This window comes from Prunus mume, linkage group LG3, assembly GCF_029339155.1.
Source record: "Prunus mume cultivar Tortuosa linkage group LG3, ASM2933915v1, whole genome shotgun sequence".
Taxonomy (NCBI): Eukaryota; Viridiplantae; Streptophyta; class Magnoliopsida; order Rosales; family Rosaceae; genus Prunus; species Prunus mume.
In genome coordinates, this window is record NC_142700.1 from 16,362,280 (window position 1) to 16,389,170 (window position 26,891).

The window sequence follows — 26,891 nt, forward strand, 5'->3', positions numbered from 1 at the left end:
CAAATTGAAAAATAAATAAATAGTTTCAAAATTAACCTATAGATAAAAGTAACAAGAGAGCAAGATAAATTTAAGGCACAAAAGATAAAGTAAAAAAGAGAAGATCATGGGGTACCTAAATATCAGAGAAAGTGAGGCACACATCAACATTTGGATGTTAACAACGGTAGATGAGAAAGAAAGAACCCAAAATCCATAAAACTTGGAAAACAAGTGTACTAACTAGCACATGATATCATACCCTACTTAATTGAAGATGTAATTTCTCAATTTATGATGCGGAGATGGAATGAATCACAAGACAAAACTTCAAAAGAAAAGGTAAAACAAGAAACACAAAATGGAAAAGTTTGATTTACTTTACACTATTTATAAATCAAAAAATATTTTCAGACACATAAGTAATTTTCTCTTTAAGTTTGATCATTAGATTGAAGAGTATCGAATGGCTGAGATTGCATATAGCATCAACGTATACTAATTTTCTCTTTAAGTAATTAATAAAAATTGGAAATGACCAAACATTTTAAACTTTTCCATTTATCTTCATTATCTTCATCATTTCCTTTGAATTCGTAGAGTCACATTGGGCTCAAAGGTGTTAGGGCGTGAGTTAAATCCTTAGAACAACATTTCCATTCATTTGCCATGGTAAAAAGTAAGGGGAGGCAAAGACTATTATTATTTACATGAATAGTGTCTGCCTTAGCAATTTTTTGTTGATTTTCCACCCATTGCCATGACAACCCAACGGCAATCACTATTCACATGGGATATGATGAGAACAATCTGTATTGAATTTTGATGTGGGAAGTGAAGAATATGGCTAAGAATATAGCTAAGTATTTATTATATAATATAAAAAATCTGAAATTTTTGTTTTTGTTTTTGTTTTTCAATTTTTGTTTTTTGTTATTTAAGTTGGCTGCTGATGCATTAGGTCAGCTTGCCCAGGCAAGTCTTGCCTTTGGGCTTGCCCAGGTTAGTAGAGCCCAGCTCTTGCCCTGCCAAGACTTCATCATTGGAAACACATTTGGAGGCCTGGGTTCCTAGGGGCCTCTTGCCCGGGCTAAGACCTCCCAATGAAAATGCTCTTAACTCAAGCTCTAACCAATAAAAATGGGACTCTACCGAGCATATGGACCAAAACAATACGGTTCGACACTCTTGGGTCCGGAGGGCAAATGATGAGAATGAGTTCAAACTCTCACCTTGTTTGCAAAAATTCAATTCAAATTCAACATTCTAGTTGTAGTAATTAAAACTTGAAATTCAACAATAAAAATTGCAATCAGAAAATGGAAATTAATATTACACATACATATAGGTCGTGTTTGGGTGGAAGCAAAACTTTGTGAGGCCTTCTACGCTACCGACACTTATTAGCCAAACAAAGCGGAAGGAACTGTAGGGTCCAGTAACCGTAGAGAAGGCGGGCCCAGTGGACAGAGTCAAAGAGTGCAGAGTCGTGACTATAACACACTTTTGCCGCTTTGCTTATAAATATGTCGAAGAAACTGTGAGCCCAAAGACACTCTTGGCGTTTTGAACCCAAGACACAGCCATGGAAGCACATCAGAAGAAGCAGCTGGTGGCCGCGGGTCTTCTTATCTTTACAGTCTTTATTTCTGGTGTCGGAGCTTGGACTGGTGAAATCCATGGCAGAGTTGTTTGTGATGTCTGTGGTGACTCCGCCGTTGGACCTGAAGATCATGTTCTAGAAGGTCCTTTCTTTCTCTCTTTGCTCAATCAGCCCATTAGCTATTTGTTTTTGTAATTATGTGTTGCTTGGTGAAAATTTTGAACTGGGTTTTTGTGGTGGCTATGATCATTTCTCATCTATGCGTTTTGAGTCTTTGGGTTGGTGGTGATGATCATCATGTTTTTTGCTACAATTTTTCATTTTGTCCAATTGATTTCTTTGTTTTTTTTTTCTTTTGATGAATTTGCGAGCTTGTTTATGAGCTTAATTAGATCACCCTGAGATGATTTTTCTGAGACATTAACAAATTGAAAATTGCTCTGGTTTTAAAGCTGTTTGATGATTTTGCCCAATCTGAATGTATTAATATTGTAATGTTCTGCATTCCTTTATCTTTCTTATGGTTTTGCTTTCAGTAATATAATTGATGTGTTGGAATACTTTTCTCTTCATGGATATAAAGACATAAAATTTGTGTTTTCGCTTAATCCTATAAACGATTACTAATCTTTTAAATATTTAAGAAGTCCTCTTTTTGTCATCTCTAGCATGAAATTTGATCTGATAATTGCAGAAATCAATGTGAAGCAACAGTGGATTTTGAATTCATAGTCTACCTGTTTTGCATAAGTACTAGTACCTTCCAACAACAGTTTTTATATCCTCGTTATGAATTTATATAATTGGGCTATGTTCTTGAATCTTATCGAAACGGTATTTACCTCTTATGTTAAAGTTATACAGGTAGGACATTGATTTATGTCATTGAACTGCACAAGGTCTTCCAATATTCCCATCTGAACTTGTTGCCCAAATGTCTTCATTCAAATTTGCATTTCATCAAGATTACCTTGTGATAGCGTACAATCAAGAAACGATGCTCCATGTACTTAAAATAGTTGATTGTAGGCTTAGAAATCGAAAATGGTATTTAAATAGGTAGGAGAAGCATGATATTTTGACCTATATTGGTCTTGGCCAATTGCTATCTAGGTGTGGAAGAAAATCATCTTGTTGAGTAGGAAACATGTTGTAGTTTTGGAAACTTCAGAGAAATTATTCTGGATAAAAAATTTCAATTCAAAATCTGATTGAAACTGTGTTGACAACCTGGTTCATATCTTCTAGGTCCCATTTTCAATTTTGAACATAGGATTTCACTCTTTTCAGAGTTGAATGGCTGTTCTCCCTTTGTACATAGGAACTTTGGTTGTACAATAAAAAGAAAGAACTTGACATCATTGCTGAAGTAATGACAGGCGGCTGCATTGCCGAAATACATTTTTCACTTGAGCTGGAGGAAGATCTTGTTGGATTAAGTTCAATCAGTTCGGATTCAATCAGTTCGGAACATTAGGAGATCCTCACCAACATAGTACATAAACCAGTTCTTCTTTTTCATGAATCTGATACAAGTTAGGACTTTTACCCAGAAACTTATAAACCATGAACAAAATGCCAAAATGCCAAAATATCTATATTTATTTTTCAATGACTTAGTTTCTTATTTCAGACTTTTTTCTTTGATGATTTCATCTGTTGGATTTTGTTTTTAATTGCAATAGAGATATTATAACAAGTTCACATCCATGTGATTTGTGGTGACTTTTATCATTTGAAGTTGGTGATGAAATTAAAATGGCTAGTGTATGTTTTAGCTTTGTAACTGCTATCTAGGATGCAATTACAATTTTAGATCAGTGTATTAGTGGAACTTTTACATTCTTGCATTTATTTTTCACTTAGGATGAATGGTTTTGACCCTTGATATTGTTATGATGCAGGTGCTGAGGTAGCTGTTCTATGCATTACAAAATCAGGGGAAGTTCTAAATTACCAGGCATTCACGAATGATAAGGGGATATATACAGTGGCAGAGACAATGCCTGAGAGCGACCGCTGGGATGCATGTCTGGCCCGGCCCATTAGCAGCTTCCATGAGCATTGCACTCATGTTGGGGATGGTAGCTCAGGAGTAAAGTTCAGTTATAATCACCCATCAGGCTATTCGCACACCGTCAGAACTTTTGTCTATCGACAAGCAAGTGTACCAGCATACTGCATTTGAGAATTCTAAGCCAAATGTACATCTATATTGTTTAGTTGCAATATGAACTTGCTTTTACTGAAATGCAGTCATCACACAAAATGAGCGTGATTAAAGGGCATGTGTGAGGTTAGTGCTGTAATGTAGTTTATGATGAACATAGTTCATGTTAGTTTAAACCCAATCCTTGATTGGAATAATATACATAACCTTAGAGGAAGTGACATAAAAATTTAGGCTTGTTTACTTGTTAGAAATTTAAGTGTTTGAAAAGTAGCTTTGGTAGATCCAAGGTTAGCATCTAATCAGTCATGACACTCTTTTAGGAGCTTGATCGATTGTAAGAGATTTAAAGTTAATCATGTCATAGGCCGGTTGCATTCTGGAGGTTTGAGATTGGAACAGAGGACGTATATCATAAAACCTTGCTAATCACAGTATTTATTTTGAACATATATAGAAGGGTACACTGATCCTTTACAAACTTACAATTGGTGCAGCAAATTCCTGCAAAGTTACCTCATATTTCATAAGAAGCGTTGTTTGGCTCCTTAAAACTGAGGAGCTCCTCATAACAAATGCGATTTTGACCGGTGTGCAGGGGTACATGATCTACGATCATAATCATAATTACAATTAAGTAAATGCTCATATGGGCATTGTTTGGCTCCTTAACACTGAGGAGCTCCTCATAACAAATGCGATTTTGACCGGTGTGCAAGGGTATATGATCTACGATCATAATCATAATTACAATTAGGTAAATGCTCATAATCATTTGAGTTACAACTTACAAGCTTCTTGCTACGATATTCTCATAAATAAGTGAAGATACACCAAAATAATGCCATTAATCGGAAATAATCCAAGAGATTGCACAAGTCTTGGGTTACCCTTTTTGGGGGCCTGCCCGTGATATATGCTCATGCGTCAAATATATCTCCAGAAAAAAATAAAATCATTTTCCAAGAATATTTGATCTACCAAAAAAACTCATGATCTACGGCTGGGACACCATCCACTTGATGACAGACTTACAGTGGGCCCGAGTGCTGAGGTGTCGATAAATGGGAGGATCGCTGGACGTGGCCAAAAGCCATACAAACTATATAAGTAACCCCCACCAAAATGTCGAGAAGCTCCACCTGAAAAGGTGACTGTATACTACAAGTAAGATACGAACAATGGGTATAAATGTCAGTCCAACAAATATTTTCCCAGAGCAACCGTTGAAAGGCTCCAAAGGGAAACTGAAAAAACTTGAATTGTCTTCAGTTTGATAGAAGACGTAGAAAAGAGGGTCCATTTGGGCGAGCTCAAACTCGAAGCCCCAGAGAAAATGATACCATGGCTGAAAAGTTTAAGAGCTGCATTTGGAGCCTCGTTTCTCTTTCTCGTTTGCTTGGTTTACTTCACCCAGGTTTTTCATTCTCTTCCCCCTCCATCTCTGAGATGATAAAACCTCTGTGTTACTTTCTTTTGTTGATTTGTGAGGAATTTAATCTTTTGGGTCATTATATTATGCTGTTTTTTGTGTTTCTAGGACGTGGAGATTTGTGATTCTAGCCTTTTGGGTTTCTGGGTTGTGTGTATTTATTGATTTTGGGTGATTTTGAGTAAGATTATGTATGGGAAATGCTCTGTCCTTGTTTAGAAGTTTCTGATGTTATTAGTAGGCAGGTGAATTTTGTTTGATTTTAAATCATCCCAATGGATATGGTAATTGATATGTACCTGTTTGATATATTGTAGGGTTTCAGATCCTTTGTATGGACGGCAGTTTCTTACCAGCTGAAAGATAGGCTTAAGTTGTCACCCTCATCTTCCCAATTTGTGTTTTCAATTGCTTTCTTCCCATGGAGCATTAAACCATTATATGGGTAAGGATCTTCTTTTACTAAGTATAAGCGCTGGGAACAAGAACGTATGATTTTGTTTTAGATGTGTTCATTGATCTTCTAGCTAACAGCTTTGCTTATTTACATTTATGCCATTTACACTTGAATTCAAATATCTGTCCTAAGTTTGTAATGCAGTTCTAGTTGCATCATGTTGTCTAATGACGTTGAACAAGGTTCCATCATTAGTCTTCGTAGAAATTCAAAGCACAACTTAATCCTCACAGTGAAGTCATTTAGAAGCAAATTTGGAGGAATTTAATGAAAATGGAATCGTCACCTAATGTGACGAAAGAAAAGGATATCAATAATAATGAAGGAAGTGCATGATGATTTTGCTTATTTTATTTATTATTATTATTTTTTAATAATGGTATTTCATCCTAAACATAGAATCTCTATTGTTGTTCTGAGTGAGGACGTGCTTCCTTTTATTTATTTATTTATAATCTCAATATTCCCACATACAACACATTTCATATGAGTGCATGAGCAAATACTAGTTGGACATGAAAATTAGCAGTCTGAATGACAATTGTACTTGTTATAAAAACGTAAAAAGAATGGCGATTATACCTATTGCATGTCTTCAATGTTTGTGGTCCAGACATTGAAGTTGCCTTTTTGTGTTAACAGTTTCTTATTGGTCCTTTGAAATCTGATTGCATGTATGCAGAATTGTGTCTGATTGTATTCCAATAAAAGGAAGAAAAAGGGTTCCGTACTTAGTGATTGCAACTGTGCTCTCTCTGGTGCCGTGGCTTATCCTTGGCCTGAATGCAACGTTGAGGAGTTCCAAATGGAACCTCATGACCTTCTTAACAGTCCAGAACCTGGGCTCAGCCATGGCAGATGTAGTAGTTGATGCAATGATTGCTGAGGCAGCAAGACGTGAGCGGTACGCACACAAACTGAGATTCTTCCCATTTCTTTGCAATGCAGTTTGAGTTGCATATCAAGTATCCTGCAAGATTATTCTGTGAACAATATAAATCTGTTGGCATACAACCACATGAACTGCTTAACTTGTTCATGCCTTATTTTGGGAGTTTAGCATAATTATTGCTGCCCCAGTGGTAGGCTCCCCTATCAAATCAGTTGTGGTGGAATGTCTTATATTCCACCAAAAGAAGATGGCTATTTTTTCATTTACCCCTATTTCTACTGCTAGTTTGTCTGGTTGATCAGGGATCTACTTCATTTTTAGTACCTCTCATGGATTTTTTCATTCCCCTTCTTAATCCGCTCAAGGATACAACTTGATATCTTAAAATTACCTTTATCAGGGCCACATTTGCTGGAGACCTCCAGTCGATATCATGGTTTTCAATGGCTTTGGGCGGCATATGCGGGAGTTTGTCAGGAGGATATGCACTAACCAACTTACAGATACATACGATTTTTCTTCTTTTTTCTGTACTACCATCCATACAGTTGTTATCATGTGGCTTGGTTGAGGAGAAATCTGTTACTGTAGATAGTAAAGTTTTGCCCGAATTTTATGACTCAAGTAGTGTCGATGGGGTGAATGGAAATAGTAGTTTTCTAGATGAAGATAGTTTCTCAGAGAAGAAACCCAATATCAGCATGTTAAGGAGAAAGAAAAGTAGTAAGGGCGGCAAAAAGAAACGAGTTACTGGTAAAGGCCAGATTGCTGAAAAAGTTGACTCGTTGCCTTCAGGGTGGTTCCACTCTCTCAAAGCAGCCACTTTTAGTTTGTGCCATGCATTTAAACAACCACTCATTTTGAGGTAATTCAATTATTTATTTATGTATTTTTTTTTACATGGGTTTCTTTACATGGCATTTGAACACACAAGTTAAGGTTTTTCCTCTCTAGGGGGCGTTGCCATTGTTACACAATGAGATGATCTGGTCACTTAATAGAAATTCCAAGTGGTCTAGAATAGTCCTTGGAGAATGGGTGGTCAAATCATCTAATAGGATTGCTGTACATAAATTTATGGGGAAGTAAAGTTTAAATGTTTTTGCCCATTGTTGGTACATGGTCTTCAAGCCAATCTAAATTGTTTCTCTGGAGATATGATTTGCTATTTTTCTCATATGTGGATATATTATAATATTTAATCTTTGTTACTTTTGGTTTTACTTTGTTTGAGCTCAGACCAATGGCTTGGTTTTTCCTAGCACATGTTTCCATTCCAAACCTCTCGACTGTGATGTTTTATTATCAGACAGAGTTTTTGAGCTTGGAAGCCTCCTTTTTGGGCACGGCACGTGTTGTGGGATGGTTAGGCCTCATGCTTGGAACCTTTGTATATAATCAGTACTTAAAGACAATGAAATTAAGAAGGATCCTCATGTAAGTACACGCATTTCTGTTAATATTTTTACTGTAAATGGATTCCTTTTTGTTGAAATTATTTTATTGATGATGATGTTTCTGTCCTGATCCTTGCAGGTTGTCTCATGTTGGTTTGTCTTTCTTGGGTCTCCTAGATATGGTTTTAGTCTCTCGAGTAAATCTAACCTACGGAATATCAGATAGAATTATGGTGCTTTGTGGCTCAGCTCTCAGTGATGCAATCAATCAATTCAAGTACGTACATACTTGCTCATAGCAGTTTTCTTCTCTAATTCACGAAAGAAATTATGGGACTCAGAAAATATGGAAGTGTGTAATGCTTTTACCCTTTGTACCTTACTAACATGCAAAATTCCATAAACCGCTGCAGGTTTATGCCATTTCTGATCTTATCTGGACAGCTATGCCCACCTGGAATTGAAGGGACTCTGTTCGCCCTCTTTATGTCGATAAACAACTTAGGGTCAACATTGGGGTCATTTGTCGGTGCTGGGTTGGCTTCAACTTTAAACATCTCTTCAGGTTCTTTTGACAACCTTTCTCTGGGAATTGCCATTCAAGTTCTCTGCACTTTCATTCCTGTTGGTTTTCTATTTTTGATACCAAAGGAAGTTACAGGGGTATCGGCGTAGCTAGCTAATCTCTTTTTCAACACAGAATAGGTTTTCCTAGTTAGTGAAAATGAATAGAATATACATATGTTTTTTGAAGTCTTCTCCACTGGGTTCATGTATACAGAACAAAAGTTGAGATTTCTTTACGGATGCACACTACAATTTTGAAGTTTTAGGTACTTATGAATGACACATTTACATTTAGAGCTTGCTTTGCCAATAAACATGTGTATAAATTTTTAGCACAGTTCTGGTCTGGAATGAAATTTGAAATGTAGAAACAATTGCTGTTGCGAATACGTGCTGAAATTTTTTGGTAGGACAATTGAAAAATCAAGGAGGGGCAAAATCACTGGAGCTAATTAACACTGGTGATCAACTGCTCTCAAATTAAATAACACTCCAAATTGTTATTAGGTTGATTTGGGATTGAAGTTGATAGGAATTCGGAGTGTTATTAGATTGTTATTAGGTTGTTTTGGAATTTAGTTGAAAGAGGAATAAGAAAGATTGATTAACAATTGGTATTTTAAAGTCAAGGGACCAAATACGGTTGTTTTGGCTATTAATTTTGCCTTGAAATCAATAAAGAAACTAATTAAAAACTAGTTATTGAATAGTAAGTAAAGCTGTTTTTTGAGAAATAGTAAGTGAAGCTTAATCTCATCATAGTAAAAACAAAAAAAATGAACATCAAGTCTTGGGTCTTGCGCAAGTGATTTTATATTTGGAAGATTCACTATTATGCCTAATATAGGGGTCCTAATTATGAAAAAAATCCTGAAATGAAATTTAGAAATACAAGTAAAATCGTTTTACAACATAACAACAAGGCTTCAAACTTCTTATAAATTACAAAACTGGCACCGTGGACGATTAGGTTAAAGCACAAATAAGGGATTGGTATTCGACTATACTTTTTATAGAAGAAGCCCCAAAACCCTAACCCTCCTGTTGGAACTTGAGCAGTCTTGGGAAATCGAAAACAAGGATGTCAGTCCACTTCCCTGACGAAATTACAGACAAAATCCTTGTCAGGTTGGACCCCAAATCTTTGATCAAATTCAGTGCAGTGTGCAAGTCATGGAGGTCTCTAATCAAAAGCCCTGCCTTCATCCACACCCACCTCAGCCGCACAATCCAACCCAACAACCAAAACGACTCTCACCTTTTACTACTTGTCACCACGAAAGCGGACACTGGTATGATTTACTCTTTCCGTTGGGACAATCCCGAGTTCAGTGAGTATACCCGGCTTATCGACCGTTTCGCTGACAATGAAGAAAGTTCAGGCCGGGATCTCAACGTGGTTGAGACTTGTAACGGGCTCGTATGCCTTTCCTTAGGTTACAATAAACTAAGAATTTGGAATCCTAGTGTTAGACAGTTTGTGATTTTGCCAAGCCCTATTTCTGAGTATATAGCTAGGTATGCCTTTGGCTACGATTCGCGTAACAACGACTATAAGGTTTTGGGAACTGTTAATTTATCTGGGCAGACCGAATGTTATCAAGCCGAGATTTGGTCCTTAGCTCGGGGCTCGTTGAAGAGTCTTGGAGTTGGAAGTACTGGTCGAGGCTCTTTATCTGAACTCATCCAACAGCCTGCTTTTGTCAATGATGCTGTGCATTGGGTTCAACTCCATACGATGTAAGGGGAAAATGGAATTATGTTGTTTGATATGGTGAGTGAATCGTTTGGCGAGACTAGGGTTCCCCAATGTGTGACAAAAATGCTAATGTTTGGTCTGCAAGAGTATACCATCCTTGTTCTTATGACATATGGGTGATGAAAGAGTATGGCGTCCACGAGTCGTGGACTATTCAGTGCTCGCCATCAAGAATTTATAATAAGGCCATTATGTTGGAGAAATAGTGGTGAAATAGTGTTCAAAATGTTTGGTGGAGGTCTCCTATCGCTGGACGTTCGGACCGAACAAATAAAACACCTTACAAGGGATCGAAACGATTGCTACTTCTTGGATTATTACGTAGAGAGCCTTGTCTTACTTGGGGAACCCAACGCAATTTCTTACTGAGGAGCAACCAAGAAGTAAGAGTGCAAAAATATGTCTTCAAATTCTTGCAACATATATGCACATGCACTCATGGTGAAACTTCGATTGAATTTCACTTTAATCAGTTTTTTTTTCTTCTTCTTTCTTTTGATAATTTCAGATGTCTTTTATTTTCACTCTCATTGCAATGTAGAGACATTTTGCATTATCAAATGGCCACACGCATGTCCTGTTTGTTAGCTGATGATGATCATGACTAACAGTCATCAACGAGAGCTTTTCTAATAAGGATTTGAGTTAAGGATTAGTTCGTGGATTCTAATGTCAGATATCCATTAGATATGATAGCAGGTTGAATATTTTTCAGATGTGCACCGTATATCCTTTACAATGGTTGAGATATTAGAAGTCCTTGACCAATTCTTAACATAAAATCCTAAACGGAGAATTTCCCCCTCATGTATGTATGTGATCAGCTCCACCACCAGTCCTCTTTCGGAAGCTGAGGGGTGGTTAACAGGGTAGCTAGACAACGCGGTGGGAAATCTACTTATTTGAATTGCCGTTGGCTTCTCCTGGGAGTTTTCATATCCGGGTACGTATATGTATTGGAAACATAGGGTGACATGACATACTGGTTTTGCAGAGCTTTATTTTGGATGAACTGTTTCTGTGGATCAATAAACTGTTGATTGAGGTAATGTTTGTAGCCAAACTTATGAGTTGTTATGGACCAGATGTACTGTCATTTTGGCAATTCAAAATTTTGTGTTTATTACCTTGAAAAGTTCTTTTGAATCGATAATAAGATCTTTTTCCTTCTCATTTTATTGGAAAAACTTGAACGGATATAATACCCTTGGTTCTGTCAGATCAATTGAGGAAAAATAAGAAATTTTGACAAAGGTGGTGGTATTGAAATATAATTGAAACCGCATGAATGAATTTGACATATAATTGAAACTGTACCCGAATATCTCACTGCAACTCATGGTCTTATAAGTTAACTTTTGACAGTGATCATGTCATTGTTTTGACTTAGACTTATTATATTAAGTTTTTGTTCTTATATGAATGACTCTATACAAATTCCTTAAACTCTTGATGACCAATGGTCTCATGTTTGAATTCCCATGACACCTTAATAGTGTGTGTGTGAAAAAATCATCCCCCTTCCCTTGTAATTTATATTAGCTTGTATATGAAAAATAAAAAATAAACCCTGTAACTATAAAAGGATAAGACAAGGTGGCACACACATTGTCCTGACCTCCAATTGACCTATCAAGCGCCTCAAGTTGTGTTAGTAAGTATATATAGAGAACCCATAACTTCAATTTTGTTTCAAGCCTTTGCTTTGAAGTTTTAATTGAATCTTAGCTTAGTTGATTTATTGAACATGATTTGTTCAAAATCATTAATCCAACCTAGTTTTGGGCCCGTTTGGTATCCTACTTGAATTCAATTTTATAAATTCAAAAATAGATTTTAAGTCCAAAACCCAAAAAATTAGTTTGGTAAGCCTATCTTCAAAAACCCAAACAAAAAAAAAAACGCAAAAACACCCCAATTATTGAAAACAAAAAAGTGAGATTTTACAGCTCTCTCTCTCTCTCTCTCTCTCTCTCTCCACCATCGACCGAGTCATCAGCAGTGGAGGAGGCTCCATCGAACTCATCACCAGATTGGATCAATGAGATCGAGACCATTCTGATGTTAGACGACGATGTCAACGACCCAAATCTCTTCATCAACGACAACGACTTAGATCTCGTTGGGGACAAGACCGTCGGCCCATATCTCGCCGGTGACGACTTTGTTTGCAACCTTTTTTTTTTTTTGTTAAACTTGAGTTCATGATTCTTCACTGTTGGGATTGCTCCAAGCTTAATTTTTTAAGGTATATATTTCATAATATATATATATAAAGTAAAAAGCAGAGAATAGTGAAACATTCAAAATACCAGAAAATGCCATTGATTAATTCAAACATTAAGAATTGAAATTATTATTATGGAATACAACTACCCTTTTTAAAAAAAAAATTCTAAAAAAAATTTATATAATTTATAAATTACAAAATAAAAAAATAAAAAAAAGCCTGTCCCAAGCGCAGGAGCGCTTACGAAGAGGCTAGTAAACAATCTAATTAAAGGAATAAAATAAAATAAAATTCGTTAGTTCATCAAATAAAGAGAGTTAGAAGGAGAGGTCTTGAGTTGCTTTTGTGCTTTTCCTTTTTTCAATTAAAAATAATAATTAATTGGAACAAGTTTTAAAATTTTAAAAATAGGTTTGAAGTTGAATACCAAACAAGTTTTTAGATCTTAAAATTTGTATTCGAAAAATCACATTTTAAAAAGAATCATGATTTTTAAATTCATTTTTTTGAGTGGGATACCAAAGGAGTAATTTCTTTGTTTTTTGGAATTCTGGCTATATAGTTCACACATATATATATATATATTTCAGTTTGGTCAGAAATCCTAATTATTCCGTAACGTGAACGCATATGCAAGAAGTGACTGACGGGTTCAGTTTTCCTCTTCATCCTCTGCACCAAGCCCATCTTACCATCAATAATCACGAAAATTCAATACACGAGGTTGGAAAAAAATTCTCAGTTTGAAGTGACAGCACATTAATTAATTTCATTGGTTATATCTCTGACATAGGTTATAAGGATGACAAATCAAGAAGAATAATAAAATAAATAAATAAATAAGAGAGGCGTTGGTGACATGCAAAAGTATATTCCACATAAAAGCTTTGGGATGAGGACAATCAAATGAAAAGCACTTAAAAAAAAAAATGAATTTACGATATTATTTTAATTTAATTAATAATTTTAATTCTTAATATTTGAATTAATCAAAGGTATTTTTTGATATTTTGAATGTTTCATCATTCTCTGTATTTTGCTTTATATATAGATTTCATGAAAGTAGGATAGTTGTGAAAAAAAATTACTACGGGATGAAAAGTACATTGAGAAATGTGGAATCTAATATACCTAAAATATGCAATATTGCCTTATTTAGGGGAGTGTAAGTTTATTTTGCCTACTCATTTGTCTACTCTAGATCATGAAAATGCCGATGTACTTTCTTATAGATGCTCTAAAGTCAAGCTACATGAGTATGATTGCAACGTCTTAAAATTATAGGGTATTTTGTTGAAATTGGACAAATTAGAGGGTGCAAAAACACCAACCAGTACTTTCTCGGAAATCTCCTAAATTGAAATGAAAATTAGGTCAAAACCTCAGGAGAATGATAAGCAATCGTTCTGTCTGTATCAGAAAGCACCACTCTCTCTCTCTCGTAAAACCCCCAACCCCTAACTCTTCCACTGAAAATTAGACCAAATTCAGAAGTGATGTCTGACTATTTTCCAAAGGATATCATGCAGGAAATCCTCCAGAGGTTGCCCACCAAGTGTTTGATCAAATGCACCTTAGTGTGCAAGCCATGGAGGTCTCTGATTCAAAGCCCTAGCTTCATCCACAGCCACCTCCGCCGCACAAACCATTCCAACAACCAGAACGCAGCCGTTGGCCTCCTTCTGCTGAGGGCTTTCGCCGGCAACGAAAACAGTGCGCTTTACTCGTTGCATTGGGATAACTCTGAAACCGGTGAGCATTCCAAGCTTGTAAATCCTTACCCTTACATTAAAGAAGCTATTTTCTCCCCAAGTGAAAGAGTTGTAGTTCGGGACTTCCATGTGGTAGGAGCTTGTAATGGGCTCGTATGCCTTGCTGTTGACTTTGCCTATGTTGGTTCCCAAACAATCATTTGGAACCCTTCTGTTAGAAAGTTCGTAACTTTGCCTGGGCGTAGTGTTTCAGTGAGCAAGACTGGTAAGCGTAGAGCAAGCTATGCTTTTGGGTATGATTCGCGTACCAATGACTATAAAGTTTTGAGAAGTATGAGTAATAGGTACGGGAAAACCCCATGTGAGGTTGAGATTTGGTCGTTACTCAGGGGCTCCTGGAAGAGTCTTAGTGCTGCTGTTGTTCCAGAAGATTTCATGTTTGGAGTTTATAATAATCGTAATGTTGTTCCTTCGAATTATGGGTCTGTAGATAAACATGCTTTTGTCAATGGTGCTCTTCACTGGGTTCAACGCCGTACTGTAGGGGAGGACAAATTCATTTTGTGGTTTCATATGGGCAGTGAATTATTTGGAGAGATAATGATGCCTGAAGGTTTGACAAGAGAGCGTTGCTTTGTTTTAAGGTACGAGGAGTCCCTTGCCTTGTTAAAGAGTGAAGAACTACAGGAAATTGTTCTAAATTCGACATTTGGGTGATGAAAGAGCATGGTGTGGTGGAATCATGGACTAAATTATTTACCGTAAACCTGCACCGCCATATGTTGGAGCCATTTTGTTTTACAAGGAGCGGTGAACTAGTGTTCAAAATATGTGTGTTTGGTCGACGGCTGCTAAAGGTGGATCTTAAGACTGAAGAATTTAAATATTTTGGAATTGATGGATATATGTGTCACTTCATGGATTCTTTTGTGGAAAGCCTTGTCTTACTTGGCCAAGCCAATGCTATTTCTTACTGAGGAGCCAGCAAGAAGTAAGAACAGGTTTGGTTACACTCTTAACACGCTTTCACTTATTTGTGTTTTATTCCAAATATTTGAAAATAACTACGGATAATGTATATTGTTTGCAACATGCACACACTGAAATTTAAGAATCAAGATGTTGCATAAAATCCCCTGTTTTCACTGGAGTTGTAGTAATTTATTCATTTTTTCTTGTTTCGATAATTGAAATTTCTTTTACCTTTTCTTTTAAATGTTGTCCCACTATTTAATAGGTCACTTTGCATCAAAAAAGCAATATTTTTTTAATGTGATGTAGTTGAAGTGCAGTGGGTTTCTCTTTTTGTTTTAGCTTCTTTGAGGATTTTAATATATCTGAGAATTTTCGTGAGTTTTCATTTTGTTTTCTAGTAAATTCCTCTGAGTTACCATTGCAATTGTGTCTCTCTGTATAAGTCAAGCCATGTGCAAGTGTTCTACAGAGTTAATCTGTCCACAATTCTATTCTTTAAGTTAGACATAAGCAATAATGACTCACATTTTCAATGTAGTCCTAGGAGGAAAGCAATGTACTTCTATCCGCGTCAGTTGGATTTTATTAGTTAATGGCCAAACAGTAATTTGGTTTTGGTTAATATGTTCTTAAAATCATATAATTTGATCCACTTGAATCCCCTTTTATCACTCACATTAACATGAGAAATTAAGTTGGTATTCCATTTTCTTTGTTGCAGTAAGTCTATCAGTTCAACACATGAGCTCTGAAAAAATGGATCCTCTTCTACTACTACTAAAATCCATAGGAGTCCCATTTACAGTTGTCCAATGACGCTATGTTCTTCTCCACGGTGCATGAGAACATGTTTGATAGGTTGGTCAATTGTTGAATTGTTTCACTTATTGTTGGGGTTAAGGATTAACTTGTCTGAGAATGTGTTAGTGGGTGTCAATGTGGATGTGGATGGGCTTGGGTCTCTAGCTAGAGATTTGGGATGCAAGTTAGGTGTCTAGCCGCTAAGCTATTTTGGTCTTCCCTCTGGCGGTAATCCTTGTGGCATATCTTTTTGGTATCCTGTGGTAATAAAAGGTCGGAAGAGAGGTTGATTGAGGGGGCATGGCGGGTACTAACCTTAATTTAGTCGGTGTTGTTGAGTAGCATGCCTATTTGTTAATGTTCATTTTCCAGTTTCCAAACAGGGTAGATAAGGTTTTATAAAAGTTTGCTTAGGTATTTTCTGTGAGAGGAGAAGAAGGATCACTTGATTGGCTAGAATTGAGGCTATTTGATCTTTCAACTGAAGGGGACGGATGCTTTATGGATTCTTTTGTAGATATCCTTGTCTTACTTGGCCAAGCCAATGATAGTTCTTACTGAGGAGTGGGAAATAGGAACCAAGAACAGGTTGGGTTTCAGCAATTACTTTCATGGTTTCACTTCTCTCTGCATTACTCCAATATATGTTAGATTAGTAATGCTTAGAGCGCATGATTATTATTTGCAACTTACAGTGAATTTTATGTTTGCTCTAAATTACATTCTCAGGTGCTGGAAACTATTTGTAAAGAAGGGGAGGGCCGACGACAATTGAAAGAGATGCAAAGCTCCTTGCTCTGCAATCTGGGGGAATATTTCCTTAGTGGAAGAACCTTCCCCCCGCTGGTCAAATGAACAAACAGTTCTTTGCAGCAGAAAGCAGAAGAGTATTGAACGGATGTCTTTGCGAAACAAGAACTTATTTACCACTTTTTTATGCACGGTTGTTCAATCCTTCAAAGTGGCATTTCAATTCGTAAAAAGAATTGTTTGCTATTTTCTTCATTAAAATTTTTAGCAAAAATGTGCTGGTTTGTAAGTTGTCCCGCGATGGCGTCTGTTGCTCTCAGATCCATCCAATTTGTAGTAATATATCTGTTTCAGAATGCAATATGTGTTAAGCCAAAAGCGACAGATGCAGATTGAAAGTTTGATTTTACAAATCGATTTATTATTATTTTGACAGCATTATATAGACTGAAAGAACGGCAAGATATTACCCCATAAGCTATACAAAAAGGTGCAGGATTTTAACGTCGTTTTTTTTTTCTTTTCTTCTTTCTGGAGAGGTCAAAGGCAATTTTTTTATTATTATTGCATTAGTCTGTATCTCGCATGCTACTATAATACAGCTGGCGAATGTCATGGGAATCTTTTGGAGGTTTTAAACGAGGGAAAAAAAACTTTCTTGAAATGAGAATAACACTGTTTTGTTACTCTTGATTAATAATATAATGAAACGTGAAAAAATTATCAAACTGTTTTATTGAACATGTTTCATTCAATATTGTTCAATAAAAAATATTGAGTGGGAGAAGCTACTCTACAGCTATCAGAGCCAGGTTTCGATCCTGGGACCTGTGGGTTATGGGCCCACCACGCTTCCGCTGCGCCACTCTGATTGTTGATAATCATCCGTCTGTAAATCAATTTAAACGCGACTGAAGTTTGATAAACTTATTAGTTGCCTTTCCGTCCTTTCCCTTTCCTCAACTCGTCCATTGAAGTGGGTCGCAGAAGAAGAACAAGAATGAGGAGGCGACCTGGAATTGGCGGCTTGCAGACAGCCGCTGCTGCTAGGGTTTGTGATGATTCTTCTCCTTCATTGATTGCTGCCCCAAATTATTGGTATTCAATTAACCAAGCCATGCTGGTTTTGCAGGACCAATATCGGTTGTTAGGCGAGAATGTCGCCAAGATCAGAACCGATCTCATGAAGGAACAGCTTACCACTTTTCGAACCCAGTTGGAAGATTTCGCTCGAAAACACAAGGTCTCATTTTGTCTTCAATCATATTCAAATAGCAAATTATGTGAATTTTTTGTTGGTACCAATTTGTGTTGACTGTAGATGTATATTGTACAGAATGATATTCGTAAGAACCCTGCTTTCAGATCACAATTTCATAACATGTGCACTAAGGTTGGAGTAGATCCCTTGGCCTCCAATAAGGGTTTCTGGGCAGAGCTCTTGGGGATTGGTGACTTCTATTATGAACTTGGTTGGTACTTTCTTCTTCATCTCTTTGCATATCTGCAAAAATTGGCGGTTATTATTGTTGTTGCTAAGATTATTTAGAGATATATATATATATATATATATATTCCAGGCCTCTGTTAAGTTGCAAATTCAGTGCCCAATATTTTGTAGGATATCTGGCTTTATATATATATATATATATATATATATATATATATATATATTCATGTCTATATATTGTTGCAGGCAAAGTCTCTGCATTTTATATGGGAGTGTGTGTGTGTATATATATATATATATATTCTAAAATGGAGCTCATTGGTTAGACAGGGGTGCAAATTGTTGACATTTGCTTGGCAACAAGACCCCACAATGGAGGTTTGATTAACCTGCAAGAACTCTGCAATCTGCTTCGTCAGAGGCGAAGGAGTGACCGTGAAGCTGTGTCTGAGGATGATTGCCTGCGTGCTATAAGTAAACTGAAGGTAAATATGGTTAGCCTGTCCATCCATTACTTGTACAAGTGTCAGTCAGAAATTGATGTGAGTATAAGGTACTTCAATTAGGAAGGCCTTAGATAAGGGATTGCCCCACAAGCCCCCAAAGAATAAAAATAAATCTTGTGCTCCTATGGTCTTACTAGAAGAGGTTCACCTCCTGAATGTCGGGTTACTAGGCCTAAAGGGCTTGAATTCATGCCACATTTTTGCTACGCGACAGAACACTATGGCTAGTGCTTTTAGGCCGTTAGCCTGGTGATTGCTGGAAGGCTGATTAAGTTTTGTTATCATTGTATATGAGTAGTTGTAGTAGTAGTCCCTTTTGATCTCATGTTATTGACACCCTATATTTTATGATTTATTACGACCTTATCTACTCTTAAGCATTTCATAAACTTTGTCTTAAGCAGTTCATATTATATCTCTGCAATAGTTAGTATCACATTATTATGATTGTTGACTAAGTGATGCATTATACTAACAACTGTTGCCTGATTCCAGGTATTGGGCAATGGTTTTGAGGTGATTTCTGTTGGAAAGCGAAAGCTTGTTCGTTCTGTTCCAACTGAGTTGAACAAAGACCATAATGAAATTTTAGAGCTAGCCCAGGTTGCAAATTTTTGTTTTATCTTCCTGCTAACTTTGGCAGGAGTATAAATTTGAGCGAACTTATTTGATGTTTACGATCTAGATGGGTTACTTAAGCTTATGTTCCGGTTCTCTTCTCTTAGGCTCAAGGATTTGTGACTGTTGATGAGGTAGAGAGACGGCTATCTTGGACCACTGGTCGTGCAATTGATGCCTTCGACACTTTACTAGATGTAAGTTGACGACATTTACTAAACTACTCATACTAGTATCCTCTCTTTCCCTTCAGTCTATGAAATATACATGCTAGGATTGCTGGAGCTCAATAAACCCTGGCTTTTCTCAGGAGGGTCTTGCAATGATTGATGATGGCCACAAAGATGGTATTCGCCGATATTGGTTCCCTTGTGTATCTTCCATCTCGACTCCAGGAGGAGCTGACAACTAACAAACATGAGGCTTCTCAATAATAATGGAGTTCAAAAAGGGTTCTGTGTGCATACTGAATGATGGCTGATTTATCGGTGATTTCCTTTTGTAATTCTGTCAAACAGACTGCTGATGGACAATGTATTTCATCTTATAAAGGAGTCATTTGCAGGGAATAACTCATGGTACTTTCTGTGAAACAAATAGTTTTATTGATGAAGTATATTGGAGGAAAACATGATGCTCTGCAATGAAGCTGAACACAACTTTTTTGTTTTATTGGCATCTATGATCATATATATATATATATAGACATCATCTCATCTCTTTCAAGAACTCTCAGTTTCTTCTGTCCATTCAGAGGTAGGCTCACTCCAAGACCTGGGGTGCACCCATTGCTTCAAAAATAACATAATCTCCAATGCCTCAAAAACCTTATGCTTATCCAGAAACCCATTCCAGACTCCACTCACAATGCATTAATTGTTGTTGTAAGGCTTCCGGTGGTGCGCCGCATGCTGTGACCGCGATACCAAGATTCCCAAGTCTTGCAGTGCCACGACTGGCGGCAACTGGCTCTTCGTGCCGGGAGCCCCAGCATGAAATTGTTGGCAACCTGAGCACACTGCAACTAACCCATGAACAATTGGATCATCACAAACGACGTCTATAGGAAGCACCATGAAAGTCACAACACGAGCCACAACATGTAAATTGTTAGCAAATTGACGCCTGGTTATTGTCCGTGGCCACTTGTGGCGACCTTGAAATGCCTCCATTTGGGTGCCAACAATTGGGGTTAAGGCACTACCGTAATTGTCAATACCCCAGTCGTAAATTCCGGAGCCAAGGTGAGCCAACACATAGCCCATCAAGCCTGCTAAAATGGGCTCGAGCCATATGTGTGAATTGGCTACACCAATTATGGACTTGGCTAGAGAAACTAGCACCGTGGTGAAGCCACATGCAACCCACGCACGATGAGACCATGTTGATAGCAAACTTGGGTCATTGAGCTGGGGACGGATGGCGCCTCTGATTACTAGGTTGTCGGCGCTGGGCTTGATATTGGTTGTGAAAGAGCAAATCATACTTGTGCTGAGGGTGGGAGTTTGGTGCTGGGGATTTTGGCGGAACTTGGTTTCAGTTGAGATAGAGATCCTCAAAAGAGTGTGTTGTCTCAGGTCACTAGAGGTTGTTTTACCCATGTCCGTCGTCAAGCTAACAAAGTGTCCTGTCCAATTCGATTTAATTACCTCAGTTTACAGAAGTTCAAAACATCTGCCGAAATTAAATTATTACGGTTTGGTTCAGTTAATTATGTTGACGATAGAAGAACATATGAGAAGAACATGATAATCTGCAATCAAATGGAACACAGAAGTTGTATCTGTTTTAAGTACATGATATTGAACTACATAGTTCGAAAGAAATATTGAGTTCAAGCACCTGATTCAAGAGCTGGTGATGAACATATACATAGACTGATATCACCTAATCTCTTGAAATAAATCTTACAATATACATTATGCAAGAGTAAATAAATCTAGGAAGTAAAAAAAAATGGTAATCGAAAGCTCCAAAAGTAAAAAAGTAAAAAGTAAAAAAAGAATGTTCATTGGGCTGTAAGTTGAGAAGTGGTCTCAGTCTCTTCAATCCATTCAGAGCTAGGCTCACTCCAAGACCTAGGCCTCACCCCTTGCTTAAAAAACAAGATCATCTCCAATGCCTCAAAAACCTTGTGCTTATCCAAGAACTCATTCCAAACTCCACTCACAATGCAGTAATTGTTGTTGTAAGGCTCCCGGTGATGCGCTGAATGCTGCGACCTGGACACCAAGACGCCGAAATCCTGCAATGCCACCACCAACGGAGGCAGCCTGCTCTTTGTGCCATGCGCCCAAGCATGAAACTGTTGGCTAAACATAATGGAGCCTGAGCACACTGCAACAAACCCATTAACAATTGGATCATTACAAACAAGGTCTATGGGGAGCACTATGAAAGTCACAACACGAGCAAGGGCATGCAGATTGTTGGCAAATTCTCGCCTGGTGATTGTCCAAGGCCACTTGTGGTGCCCTTGAAATGCCTCAATTTGGGCACCAAAAATTGGAGTTGAGGCTCCACCGTAATTGTCTATGCCCCAATGGTAGACTCCGGAGCCAAGATCAGCCAGCACATATCCAACCAAGCCAGCTAAAATGGGCTCAGCCCACATGTGTGAATTGGCTGCACAAGTTATGGACTTGGCCAAGGAAACTAGAACTGTTGTGCACCCACTTGCCACCCATGCACGGTGAGACCATGTTGAGAGCAAACTTGGGTCGTTGAGCTGGGGGCGGGTGGGGTTCGGGAGGAGGGGCGGTGGGGGTTCGAGCCGCCGTATCTGTGGTTCGAGGACTAGCTTTTCGGGGTTGGGCTTGGGCTTGGTGGTGGTGGTGGTAGAGCAATGCACAGCTGTGCGGAGGATTGGAGAGTGGCTTGTGTGGAGTTGGTGTTGGAGACTTGGGTGGAACTTGGCTTGAGTTAAGATAGACATTGGAGGGTGCTAAAGAGAAACCAATGTAAGAGGCTAACTGGAGGCAATATATATATAGAGAGAGAGAGAGTGGAATTTGGAGCTGTGGAGGTGGTTTTGTGGTGAGAGAGAGAGAGAGAGAGAGAGAGAGAGAGAGGAAATGATGTGGTAGGCATAAGGGATGCGTGGGGTTTCTGAAATCCTCAAATGCGTTATTGTGACTTCGTCACGTATGATGTTCTTTTGGTTTGGTTTGGACTTTAAAAGGTCACCCCCTCTCACATAAAGAGCTCAAATATGATTAATGAGTTTTTGTCAGTAATATAAACGGTTTGACATGTTATGTTATTAGATTATTATTGTTTTGAATGAATAAATCTCGTATTTAGAATTAAAGATTTTACGTGAAGTAAGCAGTTTGCTAAGTCTCTTAATTCAACAACACAAACGAGTTGAATTTTCATTTTCAACACTAAGATGGAGATCAATTTCATAACTTACTGTAATCCTGCCCTTTTCCCTATCCCTCTCACAACTTGAGCTCACAACCGATTCTCACTTGCGTAGTCAAATTGCCCTAACATGTGGGGCAGATTACATACGTGGAATCATTTGAGCCGTGGATGCGGTTTGATCGAAAAGATGAGTGCAAACAAAAAAGACGGTCTTTAATTTATTGTGTGGTGGCACTAGATTTGAGAGAGTGATGGAAGTGTTTTTTTTGTTTTTGTTTTGGGGAATAATCAAATTTCTTTCTTTGAATTTTTGTTGTTGTAAATTATAGGAGTGAACGCGACGATAAAATAATTGGAAGTTGAGGAATATTCAAGTCCTTAAGCATATACGGAATAATATTCAAATGAGATCCTTGTCAATAGTGTGCTCAACTTGCTGGTGGTGGTTGTGGTTGAATTTCATTTTCTAAAATATATGACGTGGAAGCGACCAGTTGCATTGAGATGCTAAATTAGGAAGGATGAACTACCAAAATGGTTTATGTATTTTATCTACTAATTTCATCTTTATATTTTCAATTTAGCTAACTTAATTATTGTATTGTACGCTTTAATGAAATTGGTCAATTTTGTCACATTATTGTAAGGTAACATTAGAACATTTTGAAAGTTTAAAAGACTCAAAGCTAAATTAAAATTAATATGAAACACAAGAAATAGTTCAAGAGGGACATCTAAATTTTTTCCTTGAAATCTAGGAAACTGTTATTGGAGATGCCCTAAGCATGGACAGTAGAATAGCATACTCATGTACAAATAAGAGATATCGAGGGAGGAGTGAATTGAACATAGGGCCTTGAATGTAAGGGTAAATATTTTTAACCACTGGAGTTATAAGCCCTGGGGGTAACGCTTAGTATTAATTTTTATCTATGGGGTGCGTTTGATTTATGATAAAAATAATTTGGGAATGGGGATTCGTTTTTTCGTTTTTGTTTTTGTAGTCAAGAATGACAAATTATTTGATTTCTCATGCTTTATAAGTCTAGGCGCATACAAAATATTTTCTTGACAATAAGTATTTTTGGGTTTTTGAGAATTCTACTTTATATGTACGGATACAAAAATATTTTGTAGTGATTGTGAATGTGAAGCGTAATTGTGTTGCAACCCATTCCAAAGGTCACATTTTAGCATTTAAGTGGCACCGAAAATATGGACGGCAAGAAATTGTTTTTCATTATGTTGGGACATTTGGTTCTTGGGCTTTATGACTTGTCCATATATTAGAAGACATATACAATCATTTTAATTATTACTCATCCAACTATCCACAAAGCTAAATACCTTTTTTAAAGGTAGAAAGGAATGCATTACCCCATGAATTACACACCAAGTTTAAAGAAATTACCGTTGTTGCTTGTAAAATAAAGAGATGAAGTCAACTTTATACTTAATTTCTTATATACATATCTATATAGAAAACATGACCCTTTCTAGAGATTGGCCAAAATATGCCTTAATATATTTCTAGCATGTTATAATTATACATAATGCAAATATTAAGATAGGAATTTACATATTAAAAACTAAGGGCTTCTAATTGTTATAAATATAGGTGAATGTGGATGACCACCATAACACCTATTATCTCCACTTTTTCATGTTCATAATTTATACTCTTATTATTGTGATTAGTAGCTATAATTTGTGGGTTAAATACTTATAGTTGTAAGCTTATAAATAGGTGCTTATCATGGATGAATGGTAGAAGTTTAGTGACTAATTTATATTGTCTTCCTCTACTCCTTATTTCTCTTTACAAATTCCCTTAGTTATATAACATGTTATCAGTACGAGTCTCTAACCAATTGAGATAGCACAGTTTCATCTCAAGTATGAAAGCTCTTGTTACATAGGCTTATCAAATGGAAAGAAGTGCATCAACAAAAAGAAGTTGAATGACAATATTCTAAACAGATAAGAATTGTTTTATTATATTTCTCATTTACAAATGTAGTGCATGAGTTCTGACAAATTTGCATTTTTATTATAGATATCTATCTTGTCTATCTCCTTACAAGATTTCAACTGTATTTTGTTATTTGTCAGAAATCCAATATTTTCATTAAGGAGCAAAGTGAGAGACTCAAGAATCTTTATACTTATACAACTAATGGAAGACTGAAGTTCCTCAGTTCTTATTCAATCATGTAAGGGCCAGAAGATCCTTAGATTTCAATCCTTATAATATCCATATTTGTGGACTTGAAGTTCCCCAATTCTTAAAAGTCAAATAAAGACTTGAAACTTTTTGATTCATTTTTCATTTGAACCAGAAGTTTCAAAAAATTAATTTATTGCAATATTTTAATTTTGGGGTTTTTTTTTTTTTATTATCAGAAATGATCCATGAGGTTTAAGAAATTATTAGCTTTGGTCCATTATTTTTTTGGTGACATTATTGATCATTTATGTTAAGTTTGGTCCTTGCTATTAGGTTCAGTCAAATTTTATGTTAAGTTGCTGATATGACATATATGTGGAGTCCACACATTCAATAATATATAGCCACATTTCTTTAAATAAAAGATAATAATTTAAAGGGAGATTTTATTGGGACCTCATTATTTGCTCTTTACACCCCATACTAATTTTAAACATGAATAACCTATTTTACCCTTGTACACAATTACTGTTAAGGACAAAAAAAATTAAAAATTAAAAATTAAATTGCTCACTACACCCCACATATGTTCCTGCAACTCTAGTTTGACTTTTTTCTCAAACTTTCATGTCCCTAAACCCTAAACCCTAGATTTATAAGTCTATATTGGTGAAAAAATATATTGTATTTATTCATGAAGGGTGAGATTGAAGTTAGAGAGGTTTCGAATGATGTACGAGTTTATCTTTTGGTGTTTTGCAAGTTTAGTATTTCATAATGGTCGTTGGTTGCGTTCAAGACATCGATCGAATCGACAGTAAATTCGGTGGGATGCCACCGAAAGCGTTGCACATTTTGCGGTTGGGTTTGACCGGTCATGAACTTAATATTCGGTGGAGATCTACCGTAACATGGAACGTAGTTCAGTGGTTCACTACTGAACATTTACCTGCGTTTCAGTGGAAAAAAAAGGGTATAATGAGTAATTTGAAATTTTATTAAAATTTAGTGGAGTGTAAAAAATTATGGGGTGTAAAGAGCAATTAATAGGGTTCATATAGAATTTACAAAAAATCCATTTAAAGAATTAAGATTAAAACATCAAATTTTAAATTTATAAATATAAAATAAATAAATAAATAAAACCTATAGCCATCCCTCATCTTCTCCTTCGTTCCCCTCCCTTCCCTTTCCGTCTCCCCCAGCAGCAACCCACAACCCATCCCACCCCCTACCTCGACCCACTCTTTGCCTCTCTCTCTCTCTCTCTCTCTCTCTCTTCCCTTCACATTTTAGACATTCTTCGGCTTTCAATGCTCAATCCAACACATAGTGTTCCAACTTCCAATCTTTTATGAGCAAATTATGCTTGAAGGCTTCAATAACCCAAACTTTGCCCCTTAAAACAAAACTTAATTTTTTTAGAAATTTAAAAAACTCATATAAGTAAATACAAAAAAGTTTCTTACCCATAACCCAAGTTCATCGTTTTGTAAGTTCATTCGGGCCAGAGGGTGGAGGTGATTGAGTAGCGGGTGGAGATGGAGGTGATTGGGTTGTGGCATCATGGAATGTTTTTAAAAAAACAAAAAACGATGCAAAATTATGGCTAGGCCACCAAAATGGCTTGAGTGAACTGAAGTTCCTCTCCACGTGAAGGGCACGTGGTCAAAATTTGAATTTGAAAGGATTTGATAGAAATTGAAATGTGTCATTGAATTCTTCAAACTAAAACTACAAGAATAAAATTGACGAAATTGAAACTACGGGGATCAAAGTGATAAAATTGACTACAAAAACCAAAAATAAACTTCTGCAATTTTCTTTTGGTAATGGCTACTTTCCTCACTAGGAATTGAGAGAGAGAGATATATATATATTCTCTTATGCGGATGTCCGTATGTTATTACCTTACGAACACTATGTATTTTCTACTGTTCCTCCCTGTTTTCCTCCTTGTTTGCAATGGCACGTACGGACATCTGGATGAGAGAATAACTATATGTATATATTCTATATATATAAGCCGTATGCAATTAGTAAAAATGAAGGGAAGC

At 36.8% G+C, this 26,891-nt stretch overlaps 6 protein-coding genes, 1 non-coding gene and 1 pseudogene across 10 annotated transcripts; 5 read left to right on the forward strand and 3 right to left on the reverse strand.

Moving 5' to 3' along the window:
* Positions 1-1,506: 1,506 nt before the first annotated feature.
* Positions 1,507-3,981, forward strand: LOC103326483 (Pollen Ole e 1 allergen and extensin family protein). The gene is made up of 2 exons (XM_008228716.2): positions 1,507-1,724; positions 3,487-3,981. Exons 1-2 carry the CDS (start codon positions 1,565-1,567, stop codon positions 3,768-3,770), a joined length of 444 nt encoding a protein of 147 aa, XP_008226938.1. The 5' UTR covers positions 1,507-1,564; the 3' UTR covers positions 3,771-3,981.
* A 980-nt stretch (positions 3,982-4,961) lies between these two features.
* On the forward strand, positions 4,962-8,791 carry LOC103326482 (Major facilitator superfamily protein). The gene is made up of 7 exons (XM_008228715.3): positions 4,962-5,169; positions 5,502-5,629; positions 6,324-6,545; positions 6,934-7,398; positions 7,773-7,970; positions 8,070-8,207; positions 8,344-8,791. Exons 1-7 carry the CDS (start codon positions 5,089-5,091, stop codon positions 8,603-8,605), a joined length of 1,494 nt encoding a protein of 497 aa, XP_008226937.2. The 5' UTR covers positions 4,962-5,088; the 3' UTR covers positions 8,606-8,791.
* Positions 8,792-9,541: 750 nt separating this feature from the next.
* Positions 9,542-10,376, forward strand: LOC103326518 (F-box/kelch-repeat protein At3g23880-like). The gene has a single exon (XM_089049024.1). The coding sequence runs from the start codon at positions 9,579-9,581 to the stop codon at positions 10,239-10,241; it is 663 nt and encodes a 220-aa protein (XP_088905150.1). The 5' UTR covers positions 9,542-9,578; the 3' UTR covers positions 10,242-10,376.
* Positions 10,377-13,735: 3,359 nt separating this feature from the next.
* On the forward strand, positions 13,736-17,157 carry LOC103326480 (F-box protein CPR1-like). Of its 4 annotated transcripts, XM_089048337.1 has the most exons (4): positions 13,736-15,189; positions 15,895-16,031; positions 16,358-16,562; positions 16,704-17,157. In XM_089048337.1, exon 1 carries the CDS (start codon positions 13,983-13,985, stop codon positions 14,913-14,915), a length of 933 nt encoding a protein of 310 aa, XP_088904463.1. In that variant the 5' UTR covers positions 13,736-13,982; the 3' UTR covers positions 14,916-15,189; positions 15,895-16,031; positions 16,358-16,562; positions 16,704-17,157. The 4 variants fall into 4 exon arrangements, with proteins under 4 accessions (XP_088904463.1, XP_088904464.1, XP_008226935.2 ...); XM_089048338.1 differs by lacking the exon at positions 16,358-16,562; XM_008228713.2 differs by lacking the exons at positions 15,895-16,031; positions 16,358-16,562 and having other exon boundaries at positions 13,736-15,199.
* Positions 17,158-17,524: 367 nt separating this feature from the next.
* TRNAM-CAU (transfer RNA methionine (anticodon CAU)) lies at positions 17,525-17,596 on the reverse strand. Its single transcript has one exon. It is a non-coding gene; the product is annotated as a tRNA-Met (tRNA).
* A 20-nt stretch (positions 17,597-17,616) lies between these two features.
* Positions 17,617-19,970, forward strand: VPS22 (EAP30/Vps36 family protein). The gene is made up of 7 exons (XM_008228712.3): positions 17,617-17,775; positions 17,857-17,967; positions 18,061-18,196; positions 18,505-18,659; positions 19,176-19,283; positions 19,406-19,495; positions 19,609-19,970. The coding sequence occupies exons 1-7, from the start codon at positions 17,725-17,727 to the stop codon at positions 19,708-19,710; spliced, it is 753 nt and encodes a 250-aa protein (XP_008226934.1). The 5' UTR covers positions 17,617-17,724; the 3' UTR covers positions 19,711-19,970.
* On the reverse strand, positions 19,881-20,899 carry LOC103326517 (fatty acid desaturase 4, chloroplastic pseudogene; annotated as a pseudogene).
* A 139-nt stretch (positions 20,900-21,038) lies between these two features.
* Positions 21,039-22,298, reverse strand: LOC103326516 (fatty acid desaturase 4, chloroplastic). Its single transcript, XM_089048339.1, has one exon. The coding sequence runs from the start codon at positions 22,231-22,233 to the stop codon at positions 21,307-21,309; it is 927 nt and encodes a 308-aa protein (XP_088904465.1). The 5' UTR covers positions 22,234-22,298; the 3' UTR covers positions 21,039-21,306.
* Positions 22,299-26,891: the final 4,593 nt, after the last annotated feature.